Genomic DNA, 24,666 nt, shown 5'->3' on the forward strand with positions numbered 1-24,666 from the left:
GACACCATCATCCAAGGATTTAGTTACTTGGTCATAAAAGGCAATCAGGCTGGTCAGGCAGGACCTGCCTTTGATGAACCCATGCTGATTGCCCCTGAACATGATCTCCCCTGCTGGCCCCCCACAGATGTGTTGCTTGATGAGTCTGTATTACCTGGTCCCATTTCCTTTTCCCTAACAAACTTCTCACATTCACAGAAGCAATTTTAAGCATTGTGTAGTTAAATTTGGGGGTGGGGGGGAGGTAGGATTTCAGGTACCTCCTTTCTTCTCTCAAATTCAAGTTTGGCTTTCTTTTCCTTACTCTCTGGATCTTGCTGTTTTGCCTGACTGGGCCTTCCCTTGGATTCCCTTGCATGACATCAGTCTAAAGCCAAAAGCCTTATCATTAATCATAGAGTTAATTGGGCTAGGCCCCAGTAGAGACAGCAGTGTTTCAAGCCATGGTTATCCCACATCTCAACACTTCTCAGTATGTGTGTACTACAAATACCTCCTCTCCAAAGGATCCATGTCCTAATTAGCCCCTTACTAGTGCCTGGAACCAGATGTTCTTGTCATGAGTCCTGGTATCCTCCAAAAATTTATATGTAGATGAGGTGCAGGACAACCTGGTCTGGCTCCATCTCATGGAGGATGGGCCCACACTAATCATATATGACATGGTGAGAAAGTGGGAACAGAAGGATTCTGGGTAAACTATTTGGGGCCCTATTTGGTGATGTATTCCAGGCTTTTAAGGCTACTTAACAAAAGAGGACTCATTGGAAATGGGAAAGAAATGTCAGCTGAGCTGTGGGAGTGAAGAGGAAATTGAAATGTATTCAATGTAGTGGCTCACCATAACTTGAAAAGAGTTGACATTGAGGGGGACTGAGTGCAATGGAAACTGCTATATAATTCAGATGGGCTATACTGACCTATTAAAAAAAAGTTTCTCTTTTGCGGTAGCTTTCTATCAACATATCAAATGTAGCAATTTAGTGGGAAGGTATTGGAATTGCTCTGGTCCTTCTGGTGTGCGTGTGGTATTGTAGTACTTCTAGACCTGATGCTAGCTTTCTGTGGAGGAAATATTGTCCTACTTTTTTAGGGCTATTAAAAAACAAAACTGAAAACGGTTCTCAGCATTGTGTGTTTTATAATTGTGCTCAGTGTTGGCTGCTTTAGTTAACTTTAATAGTTGGTTTCTGTTTTTGAGCACATACTACTTTTGGCAGCAGTTCAATTATAGATGATGTATTTAGTGAGGTTTCCTTATAAATGTAGGACAAGGAGCTTTTTCTCACATGCTGATTGGGGGGAAAAACCTTGTCTTATATTTGAGTAAATATGGTGCTACAAGAATACAGTACAGAAAACCAAAACAAAGTTTTCTCAGCACCAAAGCATATCTGGTTTGTAAGCATTTTCAAGGAAAGTTTTTCACTGGGACCTAATCTTGACAGGTACATGCTCCATATCTCTCAGAATCAAGCCTAATAAAAAAAGAGTTTTCAGCTGTCCTTTTTGTGGGAATAATTGGTCTTTGAATCCTTAATTTCCAGTATTCAATAACTGAAAATATCCAGGAACATTCCAGGACTAAATAACAGTTTGAATTATTGCCTATGTATGTATGATCACAGGGCAAACATGTTTTAATTGGAATAACAGAACTGGATACCTCATTTATAGTTTATCTAGAGCAGTGGTCTCCAAACTTTTTTGATCGTGCACCTGTATCAGTAAAAAAGTTTTGAGCACGCACCCCCAATATATGTATATTTATATTCGCGCACATGTATCATTAAAAAAATTTTGAGCATGCACCCCCAATATATGTACTATTTATATAAATATAAATAGAAGTTCTAATATTGTCTTCCTGCACCCCAATGGATCATCTTGCGCACCCCATGGGGTGCACACACCCCACTTTGGAGACCACTGACCTAGAGGACAAGAAATATAATTTTTAAATGAAATTTTAAACAGTGAGCTGTTAAAAAAAAAAAAAAAAAAGATGGCTTATAAAAGCAGCTTTGCAAACCACATTGGGGTCATAGCCTAAGAAATACTGCAGTGTTCTGTGGATGTTTTAATTGTATACAATGAAAAAGATTAAATGTTTCATCCTGATATTTTTCCCCTTCTCACAGCACTGGAGAGCATGGAAGGATATTATTACAGGGACAATGTATCAGTAGAAGAATTTCAAGCCCAGATCAATGCAGCCTCACTAGAAAAAGTCAAGCAGTATAACCAGAAACTCAGGTAAGTAATAAGCCAGCCTACGTTTGCTGCATAGCCTCTATACTAAGCTGGAGCTTTTCAAATTATGGTAGATAATAGAACTTTCATTTGTGGTCTGTAGTGAGCTAACTGGACTTGACTCTTCTTATTTCTCATTGCTAACTTGAATTTTAAAATATATTAAATTCTTTTCTAATTTTTTTCCTTAAAAAAAAACCAAACACTTTTGGAATTGTCTTGGTGGTGTTATGTTCCTGTAAAAAGAGGGGGAGCTGTTGTCTTTGTAATCAGAAACAGACTAGAATGTGACTTTTTAAGTGAAGCTCTACTCAGTGGGAGTGTCTACATGTGTGCTTGACTGCACATTAGACTAATCTCATGTTCAGTAAAGCATCAACATTTACACGTGTGGCAATTACTATGCAGTAGATTAATATAAAGCAATGTTTGCTAGTTCTGTCAATTACTAGTTTGTATAGGAGCTTGGCTAAGAGAATCTAATAAAGGAACTACAGCAGTAAAACCCATTGACTTTTGGATCATTATTCTCAAAGAAAAACATAAAACTGAAAATAAATATTTCCTGGAAGTATGGTCATTTGGACTGAAGCCTCAAAGTAACTTTGAGCTCTGAAAGCAGTAGAAACTATGCGTATAGAACCACCTAATTAAGAACAAACTAAGCCAAATAACACAGTGTAGTCCATAAGCCCCTTCCCTTTCACCAGATCCATGTGCATACCTTCTTGACCCTGAATTTATAAATCATTTCACAGTCTTTCGATAATCTCAGCCTTAGGATAAAGCACTGGAGGGAGCTTAAAGGAAAGAAATAGTTACACCTGAAGAGGGCATGGGGGTGAGTTAATACAGAACCATTTCAAGCGATCACAGTTGTGGCTAAGTCATCTATCCATGAAAATTCTTGACATGAATCTAGTTTCCAGATAACACTGAGCTATTATAACTAAATAAAACCAAAATATGCTAATTTTCTGTGGAGATTGCATATTTGCTTATCTTTGATGGCACTTAAAAATGGTCTGAGCTGTTGACCTAAACATGTCTATGTAACTTGAACAGTTAGATGCAACAATCAATAATAGTTTGGCTTTTTTACCACTTAATTCTGAAAATACTGACTATGCATTTCAATGAATTTTAACTGTGTAGAAAACTTTAACAGCATTTTATTTCTTTCAAGATAGGAATTTCTCATAGATTTCTTAAATAACTCCATAAAGTCATTTCAACTTGAATGACTCAGACTTTTTTGTATAATTTTAAAACTGTCAAGAAGTGTGTGTTACTCCTTGTACAAAATAAAGATGGTGATTCCCTGTTTTAATTGCAAAGTTCAGTCATAAATATGGAACTATAATCAGCTTCGCCATATTATCACAAGTGTTATAGCAGATATTTTTTCCTGGATATAAGATCTACCTTAATTCTAATTTAGGTATTCATAAAATGTTTATAATTTACAATTCTTGGGTTTTTTTCAAGTACATCTCATGATTGATATATCAGTCATAAGATTATCTTATTTATGGTGAAGCATGGGAGGTAGCTTGAAGCCAGCTATAGAATAGGTCTCTGTCTTCCTTATTTGACTCAGACTAATCAATCTTTATCTAATCAGTAGTATAAGGAAAAATTAATTTTAGGATAGCTGTGGTTTAGTTTTCCTCTAGAATTGCAAAAAAGCACATCAGCAAAGGAGAAATACTTTATCTGTATAAAAATGTTGAGAAACTGCTGAGAAATCATCAACATCTGCACCTATAGTCTATGTTAATGGCTCTATATTTCTCTTTACACAGTCAGCCAGATTGCATTTATGCTTATAGTTAACCATTAGCATTGCCATTTCTGTTTCTCAGACACCTGCAGGAGAAAAAAAATATGTTGTGCTGAATTCTGTTTGCAAGTTGGGGAGGTGGTGGTAGTTGCCAGCACTGTAAATACAGTCTGATCTAATGGTATGCAAATGAGAACATGCTGCACAATCAGAAGAAAGTAATTAAATCAGCAAAGATTTTAAACATCTTTATTACCAGGTGTCACAGAGTGGGCCCTAGGAGCGGCCGTGATCCCGCTAGCGCCCCCTGCTGTGCCAAATTAGGAGATCCAGCACCCTCTGATTCTTTCCTGCCACGTCTTGGTCATATATAATTTAATATGGGAGGCTGCCTTTGATCTCCTAGCACTGGGTGTTATAATTGTCTGGGCTCCTACTCTCTATGGGTAACCTGTTGAACCCCAGCCTTATGGGCTATGCGTGCCTCCTACCTCCCCTTTAGCATGCCCCAAGCCTCGCAGCTGTTCCGGACGTTGTCTGGTCAGTTGTACCTTGCCGGGCACCCTGGGCTCGTCATGCAACCAATGCCCTTCCTTGGGCGCCCCTGGGCTTGTCACGCAACCGACGCCCCTTGCTCTGGCGCCCCTGTGTTCGCTAGCCCTCTTGGGCCGGCACCATAGGCTGACTCCTTCAGGAGCCTCCTCAGTATGCTTGCCCTTCTCCAGGCTGCTAGTCACGCGCCCGCCCTTGTCTGGCCCAATCCACGCCTCTTGCGCTGTGCCCTCTCTGGGGCTTGTCCTGCGCTTCTTGCGTCCTCGCCCTTCTCTGGGGCTGTCTCAATCCGCGCTTCTCGTGCCGGGGCTCAGGTGGCCAGTAGCCATACCTGGCCCTTTGACCCTTCTTGGGGTCTTTCGCCCGACTCGGGCTACTTCTCACCCGCACTCGGGCCTATCTCACACTTGCCGCACTCTTTGCCCTCGCTGGGGCCTATACACACGCTTTCTGTGCTCAGGGCTCACCGCAATGCTCTCGCCCACCCCAGGGCTCTGCCCCGCGCTTTCTGCACTATCACCCTGTCTGGGCTCTGTCCCACGCTAAACCACACTTGGGGCTCAGGTGGCATGCAGCCGTGCCTGGCCCCCTGACCCTTCTCGGGGTCCTTCACCCGACTGGGCAGAATACCGCCCTCGGGCTGGGGTCTCAACCCCCACATACCGCACCACACCAGTGCCAAACAGCCGTGCCTCCCAGGCACTGCTTTGCAACCAAACAGGGCACCCAGGAATCCCCAGACTACTGGGGAGCTCCCGTGAGGCCTCCTCACACCCCTACAGCCTCACCTGGTCCTCCGGTGATATACACAACGAACTAAACAGAGCCATAAGCCAACCGGCTGTAACAGAACAATAAGCCTACCGGCTATAACGCACACTCCGGTCCCACAGGCTTCTCCTGCCCAGCCTCCCGGTCAGGGTTCTCTCTACCCTGGACCATGATGTAGCTGGTGGGTCTATCAGTCTGCTCCATGCAGCTCAACTCTGCTGCAGAGCTCTTGCTCCTCTGGCAGCCAGAAGGTAACTACCCACTAGGCTCCAGCCTGGGCTGTTTATAAAGGCCAGGCCCTGCCCCTTTCTGGCCATGTGACCTGCTCCGGTTGCCCCGGCAACTAGCACCTGAGCTGCCCTGGCCATTAGCATATGCCTTAATTTCTACTTAGGAATGGGGCACCCGAGTGCCCCCGTGACACCAGGGATCCTGATTTTCTCTGTTAAAAAATCCAAAATTCTCTAATAAAAAATATGAAATTCTTTGATTAGAAAATCCCAAATCCATGTTTTTTTTATGATTAAAATTAAATGCCACTATATATATTCTTATATAATAAAGGGCTTAGTTCATCTGTCTATCTGTCTGTAACATTCTTGGAGCACTCTCACTGGTTAGTGAAACAACCTATCAAAGTGTGGAGTGCTGCCATGACAGCAGAGACATAGGGGATGGCGGGGGGAGGGGGAGAGGCCAGAGCCGCTGGCCTTGCCTCCCCGCTCCATCCCCACCATCATGGCAGTGCTCTGCTGCCTCCAATAAGCAGGGCCGGGGGGGTGGGGGGCAAGGTCAGCGGCGGTGGCATGGGGTGCTGGCAGAGGAGGATGGAGGGGACAGGTAGGCAAGCTTCCCCCCACCTGCACCTGGGAGGGGGTGGTGGTGGGTGGTGTTGCATTTTTCCATGTTTTTCCATGGCAAAAGGAAAATCTGGATCTCTATTTATTACTATATGTTTGACAGCTCAGTGCTAATCCTCTAATTTAGAGAAAGTATATAAAAAGCTTACACCCTAGCAGTGTACCTTAGCAGTATGGTAGCTGATGTTAAGTGACTTCCATTTCTTCTAATCTCCTTAGGTCTCTTTTACCCTGAGATTTTTTTTAACCCTTCTCTTGACCTTGTACTCTCCTTGGGTTCTTTCTCTTCACAAACTAAATGTGCTTTAGTTATTCCTGTCTTAAATCCACCTTCAATTCCCATTTGCCTCTCTCCCTTCCTTTTTCCATCTTTAAGCTTTTTGGAGTTCTTCTCCAATTTTGTCCTGTCCAGTCTGGGTTCTCCTTTGTGCTCTACTGAACCCACTTATGGTATTTTCCTTATTGACCTCTTAATAGCCTGTGCTCAGAATTAATACTTCATCTTCATGTTTCTTGGTCCATCACCTTTGATCCCTACATAGCCTGTCTTCCTTGGTGTTGTTCTTGGATTCTGTGCCCTCTCCTGGTTTTCCTCTGACCTCTTAACTGCTTCTTCTATCTCTCTCCTCTTATACTTCTACATCTCATCTCTGTTGCTTCAATTATACATAAATTTAACTACCATTTCTACAACTTGCAGTTATATCTCTTTAGATCTAGTATCTCGCTCAGTCATTCTGACATTCCTTCCATGCGTGTAATCATTGGGTTTTCAGGTTTTAGTTCATGATCACTATGGTTGTAACAGAGAACTTAATTTTTCATTCTTTCACTTTCTCAATTATTATCCTGTCTGTCACTTAGGACTGTGACCTGGGTGTCATTTTGACCCATTTATCTCTGTAAGTTCTCACTTCTTGGCTCTGTTTAAATCTTGTAGATTCTTGTGTTGAGAATACTGCATATCATTATTTTCTGATGCTATCTGTATCTAGATACTATCTCATGTCTTTTTACTTAGACTGTAAATTTTTTGGGCCACCTTTTTTGCTCTGTGTTTATATATTGAATAATCTAGTCCTGGTCTAGAACACCTCTGGACTACAGTAATACAATTATAAGTGTTGTCTGCATATTGAACACAATGTCTTTACAGGAACTGTTTGCTAATTTTGAATAATTTAAATTTAAAAGGACACAGTAAGGTTGTATCTTAATTGTTTATCATTTTAGATTTTTTGTACTGTTTAAAATGCCCATTAACATTTGAAAAAATCTTACCACATATGCCTCTTACATTTGGTAAATGCCTGATATTTTTCTTTTTTGCATATGGATCATAAGCTAGGGCATGATGACTATCATTAACTTAAGTGCATGACAGAGGGCCAAGTCCAAATCAACATAGTAAGTAATCAAGCAGAACTTTGTTGTAAAGTAATTGCCTAAGAAAGATCAACCTCAAACCCACTTCAGGACCTGAAAAATCCCTTATGTTCTTGGACAGTGATTCTCAAATGGGGCTCTGCAAGATCTATTGAAGGTGCTGCAAGATGTGAGGCAGTAAGTGCAGACTCCTCCTTGACTGGCCACCCCTTCTCCCTCTTTCCTAACTGCCCAACCCCTCACCAGCTCCTCTTGTCAGCTAGTAGAGACCTTTTCCTGTGATATCCCTGACTACATAATGTTCTAGTTTTCCATTTAAAGGGTGCTGTTACAGGTTACCTTTAAAACATTGTAAATCTGTGGAATATTATGACATCAAAGTTAGAACAGTTTTAGAGCAGTAACAGATTAAGGTTCACAGAAAGATAGAAGTAGGGTCGGAAGGGACCTTGTAGATCTTCAGGTCTGACCCCCTGCCTGGGCAGGAGAAAAAACTGGGCTCAAATGATCCCAGCTAGGTATCAAGCCTCCTCTTAAAGACCCCCAGGGTAGGAGCCAGCACCACTTCCCTTGGAAGTTGGTTCCAGATCCTAGCCACCCTGACTGTGAAGTAGTTCTTAAGGAACTAATGGTTTAATGCCATCTCAGATCTGTCAGGCTCATTCTCACAGTGGGCCAGAGCTAAGACCCACCTGTTGGTTTCCATTGTCAGGCTCATTCTCTTTATGGAGGGAGGTAGGTAGTAGGCTGTCTGTTGCTGTTTGCACGGGAGTACTAGAGCAAGCAGCAAATTGGCAAGCAGCATCTGGGTGCCTGGAGGGGTCAGGGTGTGCTGAGGTTGCCTTCCCCAGGGGTAGGAGGGGATGTTGGCTTGGAGCCAGGAGAGTTGAGGAGGGCTGAAAGTTTGCCCATAGAACAAAGAAGTGGGGAAGGCTGGAAATGGTGCATCCTGGGATGCTGCAAGAATGAAAATACAGCATATCCCTAGAGCAATACCCAGGACTGAATGGGGTAAAACAGTTCAAAGATAACCCTCACTTGAGTCAGAATAGTTTTAAAATATTTAGAGGGTACTTAGCATGGGCTTGCACCCTTTAATGAGTGAATTCTTCTGTTTTAAGTGTCTTTGACAGTTTAAAGGTAACCTGTAATACCAGTCGTAGAAGATATAACCAAACAGTGAGGGAAGTAATTGCAAGCTAGTGTCTGTATCCCCAACACTGATTTGGATGGTAATCACCATTTGATAGTAATGGAAGCATATTTGGAAAAAAATATTTCTTTCCTTATTGCTTATCATGAGTTGTGATTTGGGACTGTTCGTTTTAAGCCAGTTTTGTCCAGGATTATTTTCAGATAGGTTAGTTGCCTTTTGTAAAGCTAAAGAAGAGGAAAAACAAACTAAATGAAAAAGAAAGCCTAACTAGTAGCTTTCTTCTGTGTTGTGAATTTCTTTGATACTCCTTTTAGAAGGTAAACTTAAGTCTGTTGCTCTAAAGAAGCAATTATAATCCATGAATTTAATGACAAATGATTTAGCTAACTGCCCTCATTACAATGCACATCTGGTTACACAGAATATAATTGTTATCATTTAAAATGTTTCAGCTACAATGCAACATCAAATGGTTTCTGTAGCTAAAAGATTTCTGTATCAATTCTTTTGGCACTAGTAGCCTTTCACAGAATGATGACAAATTTAATTAAGGATAGCTTATTATGCTTCTAGGTAGTTTTAATATAGTTATTCTTTTGTTCCTTTAGTTTTTCTAAATACAGGAAAGAATGAAAAGAAAAAGGAAATGTTTCTGTCTCTAGAGTTTACACATGAATGCAATACAATTCATATAGGTTTCATAGACATTAGGGCTAGGAGGGGCCTGGCAAGATCATCAGGTCCAGCCCCCTGCCTGAGGAGAGTTATCTCTTAGTACCTATATACAAAGTAACTTCTCAGTCAGTAGGTGCTTGGTCTAATATTTTTTTCCTGAGAATTTATTTGGGGCAGATAATTGAGACTGCCATCATGTCTTCAGACCATGAACTAAAGTTCTCTAGTGGTTACTTTGACACAACTGATCTATGACCTATATCTACCTACCTGTAGTTAATTAAAATTCCAGATATTGACTGAGGGAAAAAGAGTGCCTGGTTCCCTTGATAACAAGCTTGATTTTATTATGACTGTTGTCATTGTCCCTCTAATTCAGAAAAAAAAATCCCACTTCAATAATTTTAGCAAAACAAAACCGAGTCCCATGGAAATATTTCCATTGCAATGGAGAGACATATTGCTGAAATATTTACCTTAAAGGAATTCATGATTTTCTGTATATTTGGTAAATGGCTTTATGTTTAATTATTTGCTAACAATGCATTGCAACACTGCATACACAAATTAACTGTGAATCTTACAGAACTATATAAAAATGAACCCTGGTATTTCATAGTTTTTTAGGCTGTGATCCAGAATGAATCTTCTAGGAATATTTGAACTTCTCTTTAATTGAGATATCTTGATGAAGATATTCAGGATTAGATGCTTATTCTCAAGGACTTAACAGGAAAACATAGCTAAATTTGTCTCCTGGCAAACTTAATGAGAAACATTTTAGATAGAACAGAAATTAAGATTCATTACTTCTAAATGAAGCAACACTAGAGAGGGAATAGGGAGATGCTGAACAAAGGAAATTAGGTTTGCTGGCTAGTATAAAAGATATCCCCAACTGGTTTGATTGTAGTTTGGCTTTTTCTCTAGGCTCTTTCTTTGAAGAAATCCATTGTTTCTTTAAATCTTTGATAAAATATCTTTGTGTCTTTGACACATTTCCTTATGTTAGTTAATATTATGAAATTTTGGAAGTGCCCATCTTGACACACTATCCCATAAATATGAAAGGACCAAGCTTCTAATTCTACAATCATTGTACTAAATACCTTGTTCATTCTATTTTGGATTCTTCAAAAGCAAAAGAGAGAACTTATTTAAAGCTTGCATTCTTTAATTTATAGGTTATTGATTTTAATTCAGTCCAAGGTAGTAGTAACAGCTATCCACTAATTGTTTAGCACATTGTTGTTTTAATTGCTTTATGATTTATTTCATGTCTGGTATGTTAGGGAGAATTCTAGGCGCAGAAATATGGCTTTCTGTGAAAAAAAAATATAGATAAAGGAAGTAGTAAGCAACAATAGAAACATCGAGCAATGATTACATGGTAAATTTTTTTCCTCTCCCTCTGAGTGGCTAATTTGTGAGAGTGGAGAAGGTGAGGGTGGAAGGTTGAGCCAGAATCCAGGAAGGAAGAGAAGATTGATCTTGTTCCCTTAATAGGGTCTTTATTCACAAGATTTTGGAGAGAGAGACTTAGGGCGCTGACAGACCTGCAGCTCCTCCTGTAACTCATGGCACTTGACAGAAAGTGACATGAGTTACAGCAATCCATCCCAAGTGATCAGATGTTCACTGTTGGGTTGGGGAAGGGGGAGGGGCAGAATTGAGCTCCACTTTGGAGTTGATCCAGGAGGAGTTGTATGTCTGCAGCCTCTCACTCTCTTAGTTCCCCTTCCCCCCATCCTGCCCTCCCCAGCTCTGGTACTATCTGCAGGATGCGAGGGGGAGAAAGTCAGGGGGAGGGGAGCTGTGGGCTGGGGTTTGTCCAGCTAGTGCTTGGAGGGGAGGGGTGAATTGGAGCCACCCCCCACACTCCATTGCAGGCTGGGCAAACCTCATCCCCCAGCTTTTTTCCCCCTCCTGTCTCTCCCATCCTGCAGACAGCACTGGGGTGCAGACACACAGGGACTGACAGAAGTTAATGAAGGTGCTCTGCTTTGGACCACCTTCATCTGAATCCTAATTCTATGAAGGTTATTTGTCATGCAGTTGGACACCTAAAGTGCTCTGCAGCTGTGCCCTTCTGTTAGGGCATGGCTGTAGAGCACTTTCAAGGCACCAATCATGCAACAAAATGTCACTTCTGTCAGTGCCCTCTTAGTTTACTGAGAATTAGCTTTCTTTTTAACTCATAGTCTAATGAGGACAAAAACTGGCATTTCCAGAGTAGGAAGTTTTATGCAAAGAACTGAGACCTGCTTCCATTGCATTATAGAGATGAGTTGAGCTGATCTGCTGTAGATATTCACTCCAAGTTTCCACAATACTAATGGGCACCTATACATATGTAGCAAGGCTGCTCCGATGGGCTGTAATTGCAGTATGTCAAAGCAGATTCAATTAATAGAATTATTGGAACATGGTAATTACTGGTTGCGGGTGGTGCTTAACTAAAGCTCGTTTGAGGAGCTTTAGTTAAAAAAAACTCTTGCTGTCATTTTTCAGCGTGGGGACACTGATACACATGATACTTTGGGTGCTTTAATTAGAGTGGCTCTTGGAGCCGCTTTAATTAAAGTGCCCTCCTCCACAACTCCTGGAGTATCTCTATAAATGCCCAATGTTTCCAAAGATCCTCTTCAGCAATGGGACAGCAGACAACTCAGGCTGTGGCAACTAGGTCTTGACAGAGCTGTGCTGCTTTAGAATTGCAAAGGAGAAAGAGAGGCAGCATAGATAAGTAACCTCTCTTTACACCTAGTAGTTCTCTTCCCTCCATATCCTTAGGATCTGGATGGCTAGGAAAGTATACCCTGGGCAACTTTAAATATTTCCCAGCAAGAGGGAGCAGTTCCCAAGAAAGTCCTCAAAAGTAATCTCACGGAGTTTGATTCTTCTCCCACTGCTTGTGGCTTTTTAATGACAGAAGTTAATCTGTCACCAGATCTAGTTATTTTCCCTTTTGCTTTTCATTTTACCTGTGTTCTCCCTTCATAATTATATTCTGTCCATACAGTACACTGGCTTTCCATGATTCCAGCATGTTTGCTTACACCCATGATGTTGGCTGCCAAAAGGCAGCTTGCCACTTTGTTTCATGAATGAAAAGGAAGGGGAGGAAAAGCACCTTGCCATACACCTGGGATATATGTTGCATGTGAGAGGTTTCTATAGCGCTTGCAGGCCTGCTGGTTCCATTGCTGGAGTGAAAACAGGCTGAGCAAAAATAGATGTGAAATGTGAAATTGCTGTGATGTATGATCTTTTAAGCGTTTACAAACAACTGTGAGGTTAAACTACCCTATGCTGTTAGAGTATATTATATTGGAAACAAGCCATGGGACCTTAGTAAAATTTCTTCTTATTCCTGAAGAGAACATGGGTTATATATATGATGCAGTGAAAAGAATAACTTTGTGACTGACCATTTGGTTTTTTATTTATCTTTTGTGAGATTGCCTTATTATAAAAAGATGCAAGTCTTTCCATAATGAAGTTATGGCTAAAACATGCTTTCCTTCAGGTATTGTATAATACGTGGAAAAAAATCTGGAAGTGGAGGTGGGGGAATCCTTATATATTATACCCTTTGACTGTTCATATATTTAAATATTTTCTAAGTACAGAATACACTGTAACATTAATAGTAGAAAAAAGGCATATGCAACCCACTATCTTTTTTAGCTATAGTCATTTAGAAAATACTGTCAATTCTCTTTTTCTTTCTGTACTTTGAAACTAAAGACAGGCACTAGAATGCCAAAGTATAAAATGCTAGTAAAATAGATGGTGACTTGTGCTTGTTTTGAGACATTTCAGTTTAAAACATATTCTTAAGCCCATAACATAAACTGTTATGGGCTTAAAATGTCTAAAATATATTTGCAAGCTCATGGACTAAAATTTGTAATTAATATAACATCCCTGGGTGTTAATGCATTTTAAGCTGCTTAGAATTTAATATTTTTATTCTATAGAAAGAACACTTGATACATAAGATTATTTTTAACGTGTTTTCCCAGGATTTGCTTATGCAGTACTGTATATAATAGTTTAATCACAAAAGTCAATACATCCGGTCCATTGTTAGGTGGCAGAACTTAACATGTACATTCCAGTAATAGAAAAGTAATTGTGCGTGAGTATGTGAGAATAGCTGCTTTACGGTGAATATTAAGCTAGTTTTCCATTGCAAATTCTTCCCTTCCATTTTGCCCAAAATAACTTATTCCCTTGAAATTTCACTTGCCCTATCTAACCTCATCTGCAGACTTCCACTGTCTTGATCAGTCACTTCTCCCTAACAGTCATTTCATAAATCCCAGCTGCCTTTCCTTAATTCCAGAAGCTAGACTCTCTTTCTCCAAGAAATGTTCATCTTATTTCAAATAAAAACAATCTTCATTCAGGGTGGCCTCCTAGAACAATACGCTGAAATTAGGATGAGAAACTTGACTTAATTTAGGTTACTCCCATATATATTTCTTTGCAGGTTCAGAACCTTAATCTTCTTTTTTAATCAGGTTTTCAGTTTTTGGAATGCCTGAATTTAATTTTGTGGTGCACCCTATGAAAGGTGTAACTGAAATAAAAATATCACTGTTACTACATTCCTTTCACCCATAAATTGTGGGTAACTTGATAAAGTTTCCTGATAGATTTTCTTCTTTTTAAATCCCAACTATTTATCCCACTTGGTTCCATTACAGTTCATTCTCCTGAGCAGACACTTTTGCCTGCAAGTATGGCAGATACTACCAGCTGCCCAAAGAGGCAAGGGACAAGCAAAGCCCGTCAGCCTACTGCTAGTGTCAGAGAAACTGTTTGGCCTCACATGTTACATCCAAGAAGCACAGTGCCTCCTAGCAGGGCATGGTGTCCTGAGGCAGGGCTGGGCAACAGCCACAGGGACCTGAGAAAAGAGAGAGCTCAAATTCAAGCCAAAAAGATGATTAAAATATTGGAACTTATCTTAAAATGTAATATGGTAACCTACTGTTCTTCTACTCCCAGTGCTTTTCTGTCATTTTACAGAAAGTCTAGTCTGCCACAGCTTAGAAAAATTAAAATGTTTAGGGCAGTTCTAATAACATTGAGTGCATGCAGACAAAAATGACTGACTTCATTCTTGTTCGCATCAAATAGATTAGAAAATATTGCCCAAATTGGGCACTATGCCAAGATTGCCATTAACTTTTCCCATAAAATTTGATTAAGGACCTTAACAAGCATTTAGAAATTAAGTCAAGTGCTTTGGAAATTTATATGCTGTCCACAGTTTGTCATTTGTTCTGAGAAATACCAAAGAATTTTTATGGAAAGCAATTAAAAGTAAAGCACTTGAGAACATCTGAGAGTATTAGCTGAAATGGGGAGATGGTTTTATTTTTTGTAGGATATTTATCATTTTAAAATAAATTTTGTGTTTAATTGTTTCAGGTTCATTGAAGTTAATGAATAAATGCCTTAATTGATTACATTTTAATGTAGTTATTTGTATAAATGTATATCTTATTACAATGCTTATGTTGCTCCATTTCTGTACTGAGCTGGTGATTTTCCACATAGTCCATTAGTGTGTACTGCTCTATATTTGGTTTCTGGTTTCATTTTAATGCCGTTGAATTTGCTGAAATAATGGCATAAAGAGAAGGGAGTACTGAACAGATTTTGAATGAAGTAAATTTCCCTGTGGCATTGCAGTAGAAAGGAATGTAGTCTTTTATTTTGATGATGTTCATTGAATGGATGGCATGACACTTTGCTTTTCAGCTCAGCTACATAGCACTATGGAAAAGGTCACTTTGTTATTTCTAAGGTAGCTTTTACATGATGTGGCTACCCACAGAGCTTTACCAGTAATTTTCCTTTGCAAATATTTTTTCTTTTCTTGTAGGCTTTGGCTTCCTGAGGGCATTCAAAATGGCATAACAGACTCTGTCCAAATAGAAGTAGATGGTGTGGGGAAGGAGGTGGTGGAAGGGGTAGGACAGAAAATAACCCCTAGATTAGTATCACTATATTTTAAATTTGTAAAGTCAAATTTTAAATCTGTGGCAATTCATTTTTGAAACTCTAGGACAGGGGTGTTCAACCTCTAGCTTGCAAGCCAGATCTGACCCCTGGCACTTTGTTATCCAGCCTGCAGGGCTCCCCACAAGCTGTGGCCTTGTGTACCTGATCAGGCACTCAGGGCTTAATCCTGGCATGCCAAGCCAGGTGGAGGTGGTGTAGAGCCCCAGAGCCCAATCCCAGCCCATAGGGCTGGGCAGAGGCAATACAGGGTTCCAGGACCCAATCCCAGTGGGGGCCAGCCAAGGCTGTGGAGTCCCAATCCTGGCATCTGGGGTCCAGTCCAACCCAGAGACTGGCTCCGTACTACTCATCTGGCCCATGGGGCCAAAACTTTTGAGCACCACTATTCTAGGATGTCAAATGCTATTAATCCAAGTTATTGAAGTATTGGAGTTTATTAACCTTTGCAGGCTGTTCTCTAATCTTGTAAACTTTCATGCCTGCCAGGTGTATAGACCCATTAGCCATGTGTAAGGAGTGCAGAAATTCCTATGCATTATTTGGGCTCAAAGTGATTCTGTTTGTAGATCAGGATGAAAATCTATACATCCTTCCAAATATCATATTCTAATTTCACTGCAATGTCCATAAATCTCTGCTGATGGGGCAAATGCATGTTTTCTCTAGCAGTCCTTTACTGACAGATTGTGATGCCGCTTCCATGAAGACTGCAGGCAGTTTGAATTTATTAACTAGACAGTGGCATAATAAGCCTTATGTATTGTGCCTTTGTGTCTGACAATAGGACAAATGTAGCAGGGCAAGGTCTCCTGGCTCTTTGTTTTTTATAACTTGTAGTTTTTGTTGTCTTAGAGAGAAGCAATAAACACTTTAACTTTTATTTAATTTGCTGTTTAGCTGATCATTTCCTGTTTCTTCCTAGTTCATCCTTGGAATGATATCAATATCCTACTAATACACGGATACAAATATCTATCACTATTTTACTATATATATATTGATAGCTGAAATTTTTTACACTTAAATTTTTTATAACAAAGGCGCTTTTCATGAAGAGTTTTGTGTAGAAGTTTCCATATTTTGGTCATTTAAAAACGTGCAGTAAATAGTTGAATTTTTGTTTATAATTGTAAATGTTTTTCTGTGGATTAGAAATAAAGTCCTTGAAACAAGTCTTTACTCATTTTAGCCTGAGCATGACATCTTGCTCCATACATGTGTATTCATTCCAAGTATAAGAGTGGTCTCTGTTGCCCCCAAGTCCAGCCAGATGCACTGTTCGAGCAAAGGCAAGTGTGTGGAGCACCTGCTTGTAGGCACACCATACAATAGTAGAGCACTTTAAAATATGCCCAGCTAAAATTGGCAGGAAACCAGCCTTCCCAGGCCTTTGAAAGGTGGTTTCTGATACAAAGTCTTCCTATTATTTCACAGGCATTTTATGACACCATGTAGGTGGTGAGCCAGTGTTACTGTGCACCAAATAATGATATTTACCAGCCACTTTAGACAAATATAAATTCTTTAAGTCTCTAAGTCTGAGTAGGAAGATAAGGTGGTGCTGTCATTGATGATTACTATGTATGGCCTGTTTGTGATAGACCACACTTTCACTGTGATGTTAGGAAGTGGTTTTGGAGGGGAGAATAAGTCCGTGCTTAATGCTAGTTTGTTTTTCCCCCATTTTTATTTTTTGGGGTCTAGCAACTGTTGCTTTGAGAAGGCAGGTAAATTAGAACTTCACTGCTCCACTGGGATAGATGAATAGGGTTATCCAATTTTATGGTAGGGAATGAAAAGGATAACAAGAGCCTCTGAACACAAGCTCAGCACATTGTGCATCATGTAGAACAGGGGCGGGGAAAATACAGCTGGGAGCCATTCTAATTGGCCCACGGGGCCCCTAGAAACTTAGAAAATGAATACATATTTATCTGTCCTTGGTTCCTGTCAAAGATGACAGGAGACAGGGGCAGTAGGACCCAGGGGAGTCCCCAGTATGCTCCTACAACAGCAGGGCCCACCTGGCCCCGCCCCCCCAGCCGGAGGTCCCAGCAAGGACTTCTGGCCAGGGACCATGTGGCTCCCCTTGGCTGCACTGGTGCAGGAACAGGTAAGGGGGAGAAGGGGAAAGAGGGCAGGGGAGGACTGTGGGCAGGGAATGAGTTTGTGCTGAGTGCAGGGGAAAAGCAGGAGCACCTCCCTTGCCCCATGGCCCACGCTCCCTGCTGCAGCTGCTTGCAGTCCATGTGGGGCTGTCCTGAGCAGGCACAGGCAGCCCCACATGGGCTGCAAGCAGCTGCAGTGTGGGGCACTGGCCATGGGGCAGGGGAGGGGCCATATTTCCTGTGCACTTATAACCTGCCCCCCACTGCCAGCCTGGGCCCCATGCTGGCTCTGGGCTCAGCCATTGGGGCTGCACCACAGCGGGAGTAGCTGCAGCCCCCCTGCTTGCTGTGCCAGGCAGTGTTTGCTGCTGCAACCCGCCCAGAGCTCCCACGCTGGACAGCACAGAGGCAGCAGTGGCAGCCGCACTGCAGCCTACCATGGCACGAGCTCCGGGCAGGCAGCAGCAGCAAACGCTGCTCAGCATGGCAAGCAGTGGGGCTTCTTTCCTCCATGCCGAGCAGCTGCTGCCGTCATGGCACAGCCCCAACAGGCAAGCCCAGAGCCGGTGTGGGGCCCAGGCTAGCAGTGGGGGCGGGTTACAAGCTGGTGCTGAGTGCAGGGGAAAAGCGGCCCCTCCCCACCCCATGGCCAGCGTCCCGCACTGCAGCCACTCACAGCCTGTGTGGGACTGCCTGTGCCTGCTCAGGACAGTTCTGCATGGGCTACGAGCGGCTGCAGAGCAGGGTGCCGGCCATGGGGCAGGCAAGATGCTGCTTTTCCCCTGTGCTCAGCACCAACTCATTCCCTGCCAGTGAACACAGGGTCAGGGTTGAACACTACCCCCCACCTGTACCACAGGGCTGAGGGGGGCACTGAGAGTTAACGGGCATGGTAGCCAGCAGGGGAGTGGAGCTCACACTGGTGTCCTGGGGTGAGCGCTGGTGGGGCCCAGAGCAGGGTGGCAGGGGTACAGGATCCTGGCCAGTAGGGGCTCTATGGAGCTGGTCCAGCTCCCCCCTCTCCCTGTGGGTGCAGCCCAGCCCAGCTCCACAGACCCCTGCCAGCCTGCACCCCACTCTGGGCCCCGCCGGCGCTGGCCCTGGGATATTGGTCCCAAGACATTGGTACATTGGTCCCAAGATGGTGACCAGGGGGCCGGGCACCTGTCAAGGGCTGGGGCACCTGTCAAGGGGTGGGGCTACCCATGTGGCCCTTGACAGCTTCCCAAAACTGGGTAAGCGGCCCTCCATCCGAAATAATTGCTCGCTCCGATATAGAACAACAGCCAGCCTCTGTCCTTTGAAAAACAGACACTGCACTTTTTTGTGTTCTATGGACACTTTTTATGCAACATTAATTAAATGAGAGAAGACAGAAAAGAAAATAGGTGTCAGTGCCCAGTACACATCATGTTTACCAGCCTTACTGCCATTTAGTATCTCTCTTGTATTGTATTTTGCTTTTATGTAATGAGCATTATTTGCATTTAGCTCCTTCTCTATACACAGAAGCATTTTCAAATAGGTTAGGAATAGTTTGGTTTTTTTGTTTACACACACATGTGCACATGCACATACACTGGCACATGTATTGCTGGTTTCAGTCAGTCCCCTTCTACCTACTTGTCTTATTTTTTATTTCTGCTTGTATTATGTGCTTTTCAGGGCAGTGACTGGGTTATTGTATATGTGTGCTATGCCTATCATATTTGGGCTGCTGTTCTAACATTCCTGTGGCAACCATGTTCTAATATACAAGCATGTAATGCATGAGGATCATATATTGCAAAAATTCACATTCTTAGCCATTTAAAATCCAAACTGTTATCAAGCGTCTCTTGCACTTCTCTTGCAGAAGATTTTGGTGAAAACTTCCTTCAGGTCCAGTTTTCCTAGTAATTTGACAGCAATATACTCAGGAGGAGTCCTGATGCACAGTCTGCCAGCCAGCAGATGGACATGATTTAATAATTTATTATACTCTAGCTTTCCTGCAAAAGCAGGAAGAAAACATTTTCCTAATTTCTTTAAAAGGAAGAAGATAAGTGAACCTCTGCCCTTCTGTATGTCTTAGTTTGTCTCTTGTCATGAAGTTTAAAATAAAACATACATCAAAGGACTTTTATTTTTTGTGTATACTTTTATAAAGGCTTTTAAACAATTAACAGGCTTGTTTGTTTGTTTATTCTCTCAGGGCATTTTACCTGGACAAGTCAAATCTGCCTCCAAATTCAACATCTAAAGCTGCTTATGTAGACAAGGTAAACAAAAGTGAACTGTCTAATTAACCTCTGCATGTTATATACTGCATTAGTCTTAATCCCCTTTTTTTACTTAAATTTGAGCTCTCTTTTTTTCAGGACTCTATGGCTGTTTTCCAGCCCTGCTTCAGCATAGCATGCCCCACTAGGAGGCGTTGTGCTTTGTGAGATGCAGCGTATGCTCACATGTGAAGCGAAACAATTTCTCTGACTACAGAGGGTTAAATGGGGCTTTGCTTGTTCCTTGCCCCTTTGGGCAATTGTCAGTATCTGGCACGCTTGCAGATAGCAGTGTCTGCTCTGGAGAATGAACTGCATAGATCCTGTTCTCTGGAAAAGAATTCCTCACAGGGTCGCCATTAGAAGCTCCTCACTAACCCTGAAGTGGCTTCTCCTTTCAGTATTACGAAAAACATTTCCCTTTTCTTTAAACCTTTATTCCTGGATGGTCAGAATGGCATGAAGTATCGCTACAACTTTTGGAGACCGTCCCATTTTACAGCACAGAAGTTTTTTTATGAAAAGTCTCTAAGGGTGTTTTTACATGTGCTCTGGGGATTGGGGGTGGGCACTGCTTTAATTAGAGTGGCTCTGAGAGCCACTCTAATTAAACAGCCTCAGTGTCTCATGTATCAGCATCCCCACACTTAAAAATGGCGGCGGGGGTGCTTGAACTAAAGCTCATTTGAGAAGCTTTAATTCAGGTGTCCATGCCACCATTTTTAAGTGTAGGGACACTGATACATGAGATGCAGGAGGCTGCTGGAGCACAGTAATTGCCATGCTCCAGCAGAGTTGAATAATCAAGTCTGCTCCTACGTGCTGTAATTACAGTGTGTTGGAGCAGCCTCCACGTTCGTGTTCAGGCACCCTAAGGCCTTATCTGAACTAGAAAAATTGAACCAAGTTTACTGATTTAAACCAATTTAAACATTGATCTAAACCAATGCAAGCTAAGTGGATATAGTAAAGGTTAAACCAACATAACCTTAGGGCTATAACTCCCTACAATAAGGGGTTTGCACTGGTTTAACTAGATTGATTTTTAAATTGATTCTGTAAAACTAGTATACTTTTAAAACATAAGTAAATATAGACATAAGCAATAGTACCGTTTCCCCAAGGAATTGAAATAGCCAGGAGGGGATGCTTTTCTAGATTTTAAAAATTGCTTCTTTGGGATGCAGGATTCCTTCTGCTGGAATCTGTAGGTATCTCTTGGGTTGATTGTGACTCGGAAATCTGCAGAGCTGTGACTTGGAATTCATTTCACTTGTTCAAAAAGCACTGTGAGATGGGCACTGTCTTTAGCATCTAGCCATATCCTGAAGACTGTTCTTTCTAAATGAAATATGTATATACTTTCAATTTTGTAAAAAGTTAAACTGCACTTTTCAGTTTTCCTTGCTAATTGTCTCGTGGCTTCTTCTCTCTCATTCCTCTGCTTGGTACTTCCCAGGCTTCAGTCAGGAATAGTGAATGGACATTTGCATAAACAAATAATAGTTCTATCTGAACTATAAGCTGATTTTTCTCAGAGTCCATTTGCCAGTCCTGGCACCCCTGTGTTTATGTCCATGTTTGCACTTGTCTTTTCACTTTAGACCATTTAACTGTCACCATCTTGAGGAAGTTCATATGCCTCTTGATAGCAAATGTTGAATCATGTCTGTTCTTTCTTGCTTCTAGTTAATGCGGCCCCTCAATTCTTTGGATGAATTTTACCGGCTGGTAGGGTCATTTATCAGATCCAAGCGCACAGCTGCTTGTGCTTACACTGCTTGCAGTGCGTCTGGAGTTGGATTGCTCTCGGTTTCTTCAGAACTTTGTAGCAGACTTGGAGCTTGCCACATCATAATGTGCAACAGTGGAGTTCACCGGTATGACAGCTTTATTTGCTTTCCTTTATTTCACTTGGCCATTGCAATTCAGTTTGGAGAATTACTTTACTTATAAAGCCCTTGCTGTGTTTTTTTTCTGAGTATACCCCATTTAGTATCTAATGAACTGTAAAGTATCTAAAGAGCTTGTTTTTGGTGAAATTTGGAAAAAGTAGTACAGTTGCAGTGAATGACAAAGTAAACAATCTCATTTTGTTTGTAGGTTTCAATACATTCTTCTTCATACTAGTTAATACAAGGCAAAAAATTAGATTTCTAAATCATAAGAAAAAATGCTTTCCTATTCCTATAATATATCATGACTATCTTGAACTCTGCCATAGGCAAAAAAATTTAAAACATAGCTGGCATTTGATAGGCTGGAGGCTATCTTAGTAGTAGAAGGTCTCAGAAAAACAAAGTGGAGATGTATCTGCATGTTTGGTCCAGAAGCTTTCTCTTAACAGAAAAATCAAGCCCTTGACATTTTGAATTTTCAATTGATTTGATATATACTCTATTGTGCTAAGCTCTGAGTGACCTAAACGTATTTATAAATGAATAACCAATTTATATAAAGGTCACTAGCATGTTAGTGAAATCAATTCAAAAGAACAATATAATTTAAATACCAGATGTCTAGGTTAGAATTTGCTATGTACTACCATAAACAAGCATGAGTTACAATTGAGGAAATTAATCTTTAAGAACATTATCCCGTAATTGTTTTTTAGATAAGACATTATTTAATGCAAACATGGCTCTTTTTATATAAGGATTCAAACTATATGTTCCAATTAGCCATCTGTTAAAAATGGTGTTTTCATGCTGATGCTTCTTTTCCAAACACCTTCCTCTATTAATTTCAGATCCTTTGCAGATCTGAATTTTTCAGTTTAGCAGGCTCAATTACATTCTTGTTGTTAATTACAAATTTGTTCTTAATTTTGGCCATTTTCTGAAAAAGCTGTGAATGAACAGTATCTTTCTGATCCAATTCAGAATATTAGGTGGGGGAAAGGTGGAACGTCCTGAAGTCCTGTAGCTGTCAGAGAAACCAACGATCCAAGTGTGTTATGAAACAGACTGACATCTCCATCAGTTTAGATCTGATGGGATCATTTATGTGACACTGTTTCATTGACAGACAAATATATGCAGCATGATATATGGTGTTTTAGGCAGTTACACAAAAAGACATATTATTCAATAGCTTTCTTGGTACCAGCCAAGATGGCTGTTTGTGCCCTTACTTTAGCAGATGGAAAAACTGTACAACCTGGATCAGCATGACATTGTCATTTTCAAAAGGTCAGAAAGCAATAGTGCTTTTCTCGGCATATGATTTTCACAACTGATCATTTTGAGAATCCTTCTTTTTCCCCCCTCAAGCCATAACTCCAGCTAATTGCCTGGTTAGCCAATGGAATTATGAGCAGCATTTCTTTCCTTCCTTTCCTTTCATTGCTGACAGGAGGGGGAAAGATTTATTTGGAAATATATATATTTTTACTAGAACAACCATATAGTTGGGAGAGATGCTAGACAAGCTTTTAGGGACAAAATGCCCTTCCTTAGGTACAGGAAAGAAACAAATACAACCTGAATTAAACAATGATTTAAGTTTAACTTCACTATGTAAGCTTAGGAAGTAGATGCTACTATTTAGTCTGACTTCTTTTTTTCCTTCATGTTGTGAATTTTCCATTCTACCTGATGAATTTTGATATCTTTCATGTTGGAGTGATATTATAGTGTTGTTATAGATGTGATAGTTCAGGTAATAAGCAAGAAGCAAGATTTGTTTTGCAGTATCTTTTACTGGACATCTATATAGTTGGGAGACATGTAAGACAAGCTTTCAGGTACAAAATACCTTTCTTCAGGGTAGGTTAAACAGATAAAGCATAAGCTAAATACCAGGTTCTGTTCTCAAACTACAGGATACTTGGAACTTGGTTATAAATATTACCATGGAAGAGAGAGAACTGGGATTTCAAACAGTGCAGCCTCACTTAGGACACATATGAAGCATGTGGTTCTTAAAAATGAAATAACAGCTAAGAATTGAAGGGTAACCAGTTAGTCAAGCTGGGGTATTGAGCAGCCGAAGATACCTTTCCCACCATAGTTACCAATTGATATACCTATTCCTTATCCGTAACTCTCATTCAAAGACTTTTCTTTGTTGAAGGAACAGGATATTCTTTTTCTTTTGATTCTCATGTGATCAGCAAAGCAGTAGAGCCCAATTCTACTAATTTCCCCACCCTAATTAGGACCATTCTCTGGGAATAGTCTCACTGAAATCGCTCTAATCAATGGAAGAACTGGTGGTTCTCCAATTAAGCAATCATAGCTAAGTAATAATGATTTCAAGACCTAAGATTCTTCATGTAAATGAGGCAAAGGTTCAAATTTCCTTCCAAATGGACTTAACTGGAACAGCTTTTGGCTGGATATCCTTTGTTATTTTCCTCAGGTATTCAGTGTATTTTGCTTTGGGTACAGTACTCTTTCTGGTATTTTTATCATGGCATAGTATTATGATTGTTTGAACATGCAATGATGTCTCTTTGTCTGGTTGTTAAATTTGTTGATAGTACTCTGTGGGCATGTCTAGACATGTGAATTTACTGCACAGTAACCAGAATTACTGTGCAGTATGGGCACATGTCTACATGTGCACACCCATACTGTGCAGTAAATATGGCAACTTATGCCAACTTGAGCATAAATTTGATACCTGCATCATGTAGGTATCAAATTTATGCTCAGTTAGGTACTGCGCAGTAATATGCAGCCTCCCTGGTCTATCCAGGCACTAGGGGCCAGCCTGAGCCCAGTTCCAGGGCTCCTGGCTGGCTGCCTTTCCTGGCTTCAACTTGGGACTAAAGTTAGTCCGAAATGCTGGCACCTATGTGGCCAGAGGCTGGAGC

The 24,666-nt window shown here is 41.1% G+C and overlaps 1 protein-coding gene across 2 annotated transcripts in view; it reads left to right on the forward strand.

Annotated features, from left to right (window-relative positions):
- PREX2 (phosphatidylinositol-3,4,5-trisphosphate dependent Rac exchange factor 2) overlaps positions 1-24,666 on the forward strand; it is a 397,279-nt gene that overhangs the window by 328,973 nt on the left and 43,640 nt on the right. For both annotated transcript variants that reach the window (XM_019527766.1, XM_019527767.1), the window contains exons 35-37: positions 2,142-2,256; positions 19,781-19,847; positions 21,537-21,727. In XM_019527766.1, coding sequence (XP_019383311.1) covers positions 2,142-2,256; positions 19,781-19,847; positions 21,537-21,727 — 373 coding nt within the window. The remainder of the gene's footprint in view (positions 1-2,141; positions 2,257-19,780; positions 19,848-21,536; positions 21,728-24,666) is intronic.

The sequence above is a fragment of the Gavialis gangeticus genome, unplaced genomic scaffold, assembly GCF_001723915.1.
Source record: "Gavialis gangeticus isolate Ggan-Ray unplaced genomic scaffold, GavGan_comp1, whole genome shotgun sequence".
Lineage (NCBI taxonomy): Eukaryota > Metazoa > Chordata > Crocodylia > Gavialidae > Gavialis > Gavialis gangeticus.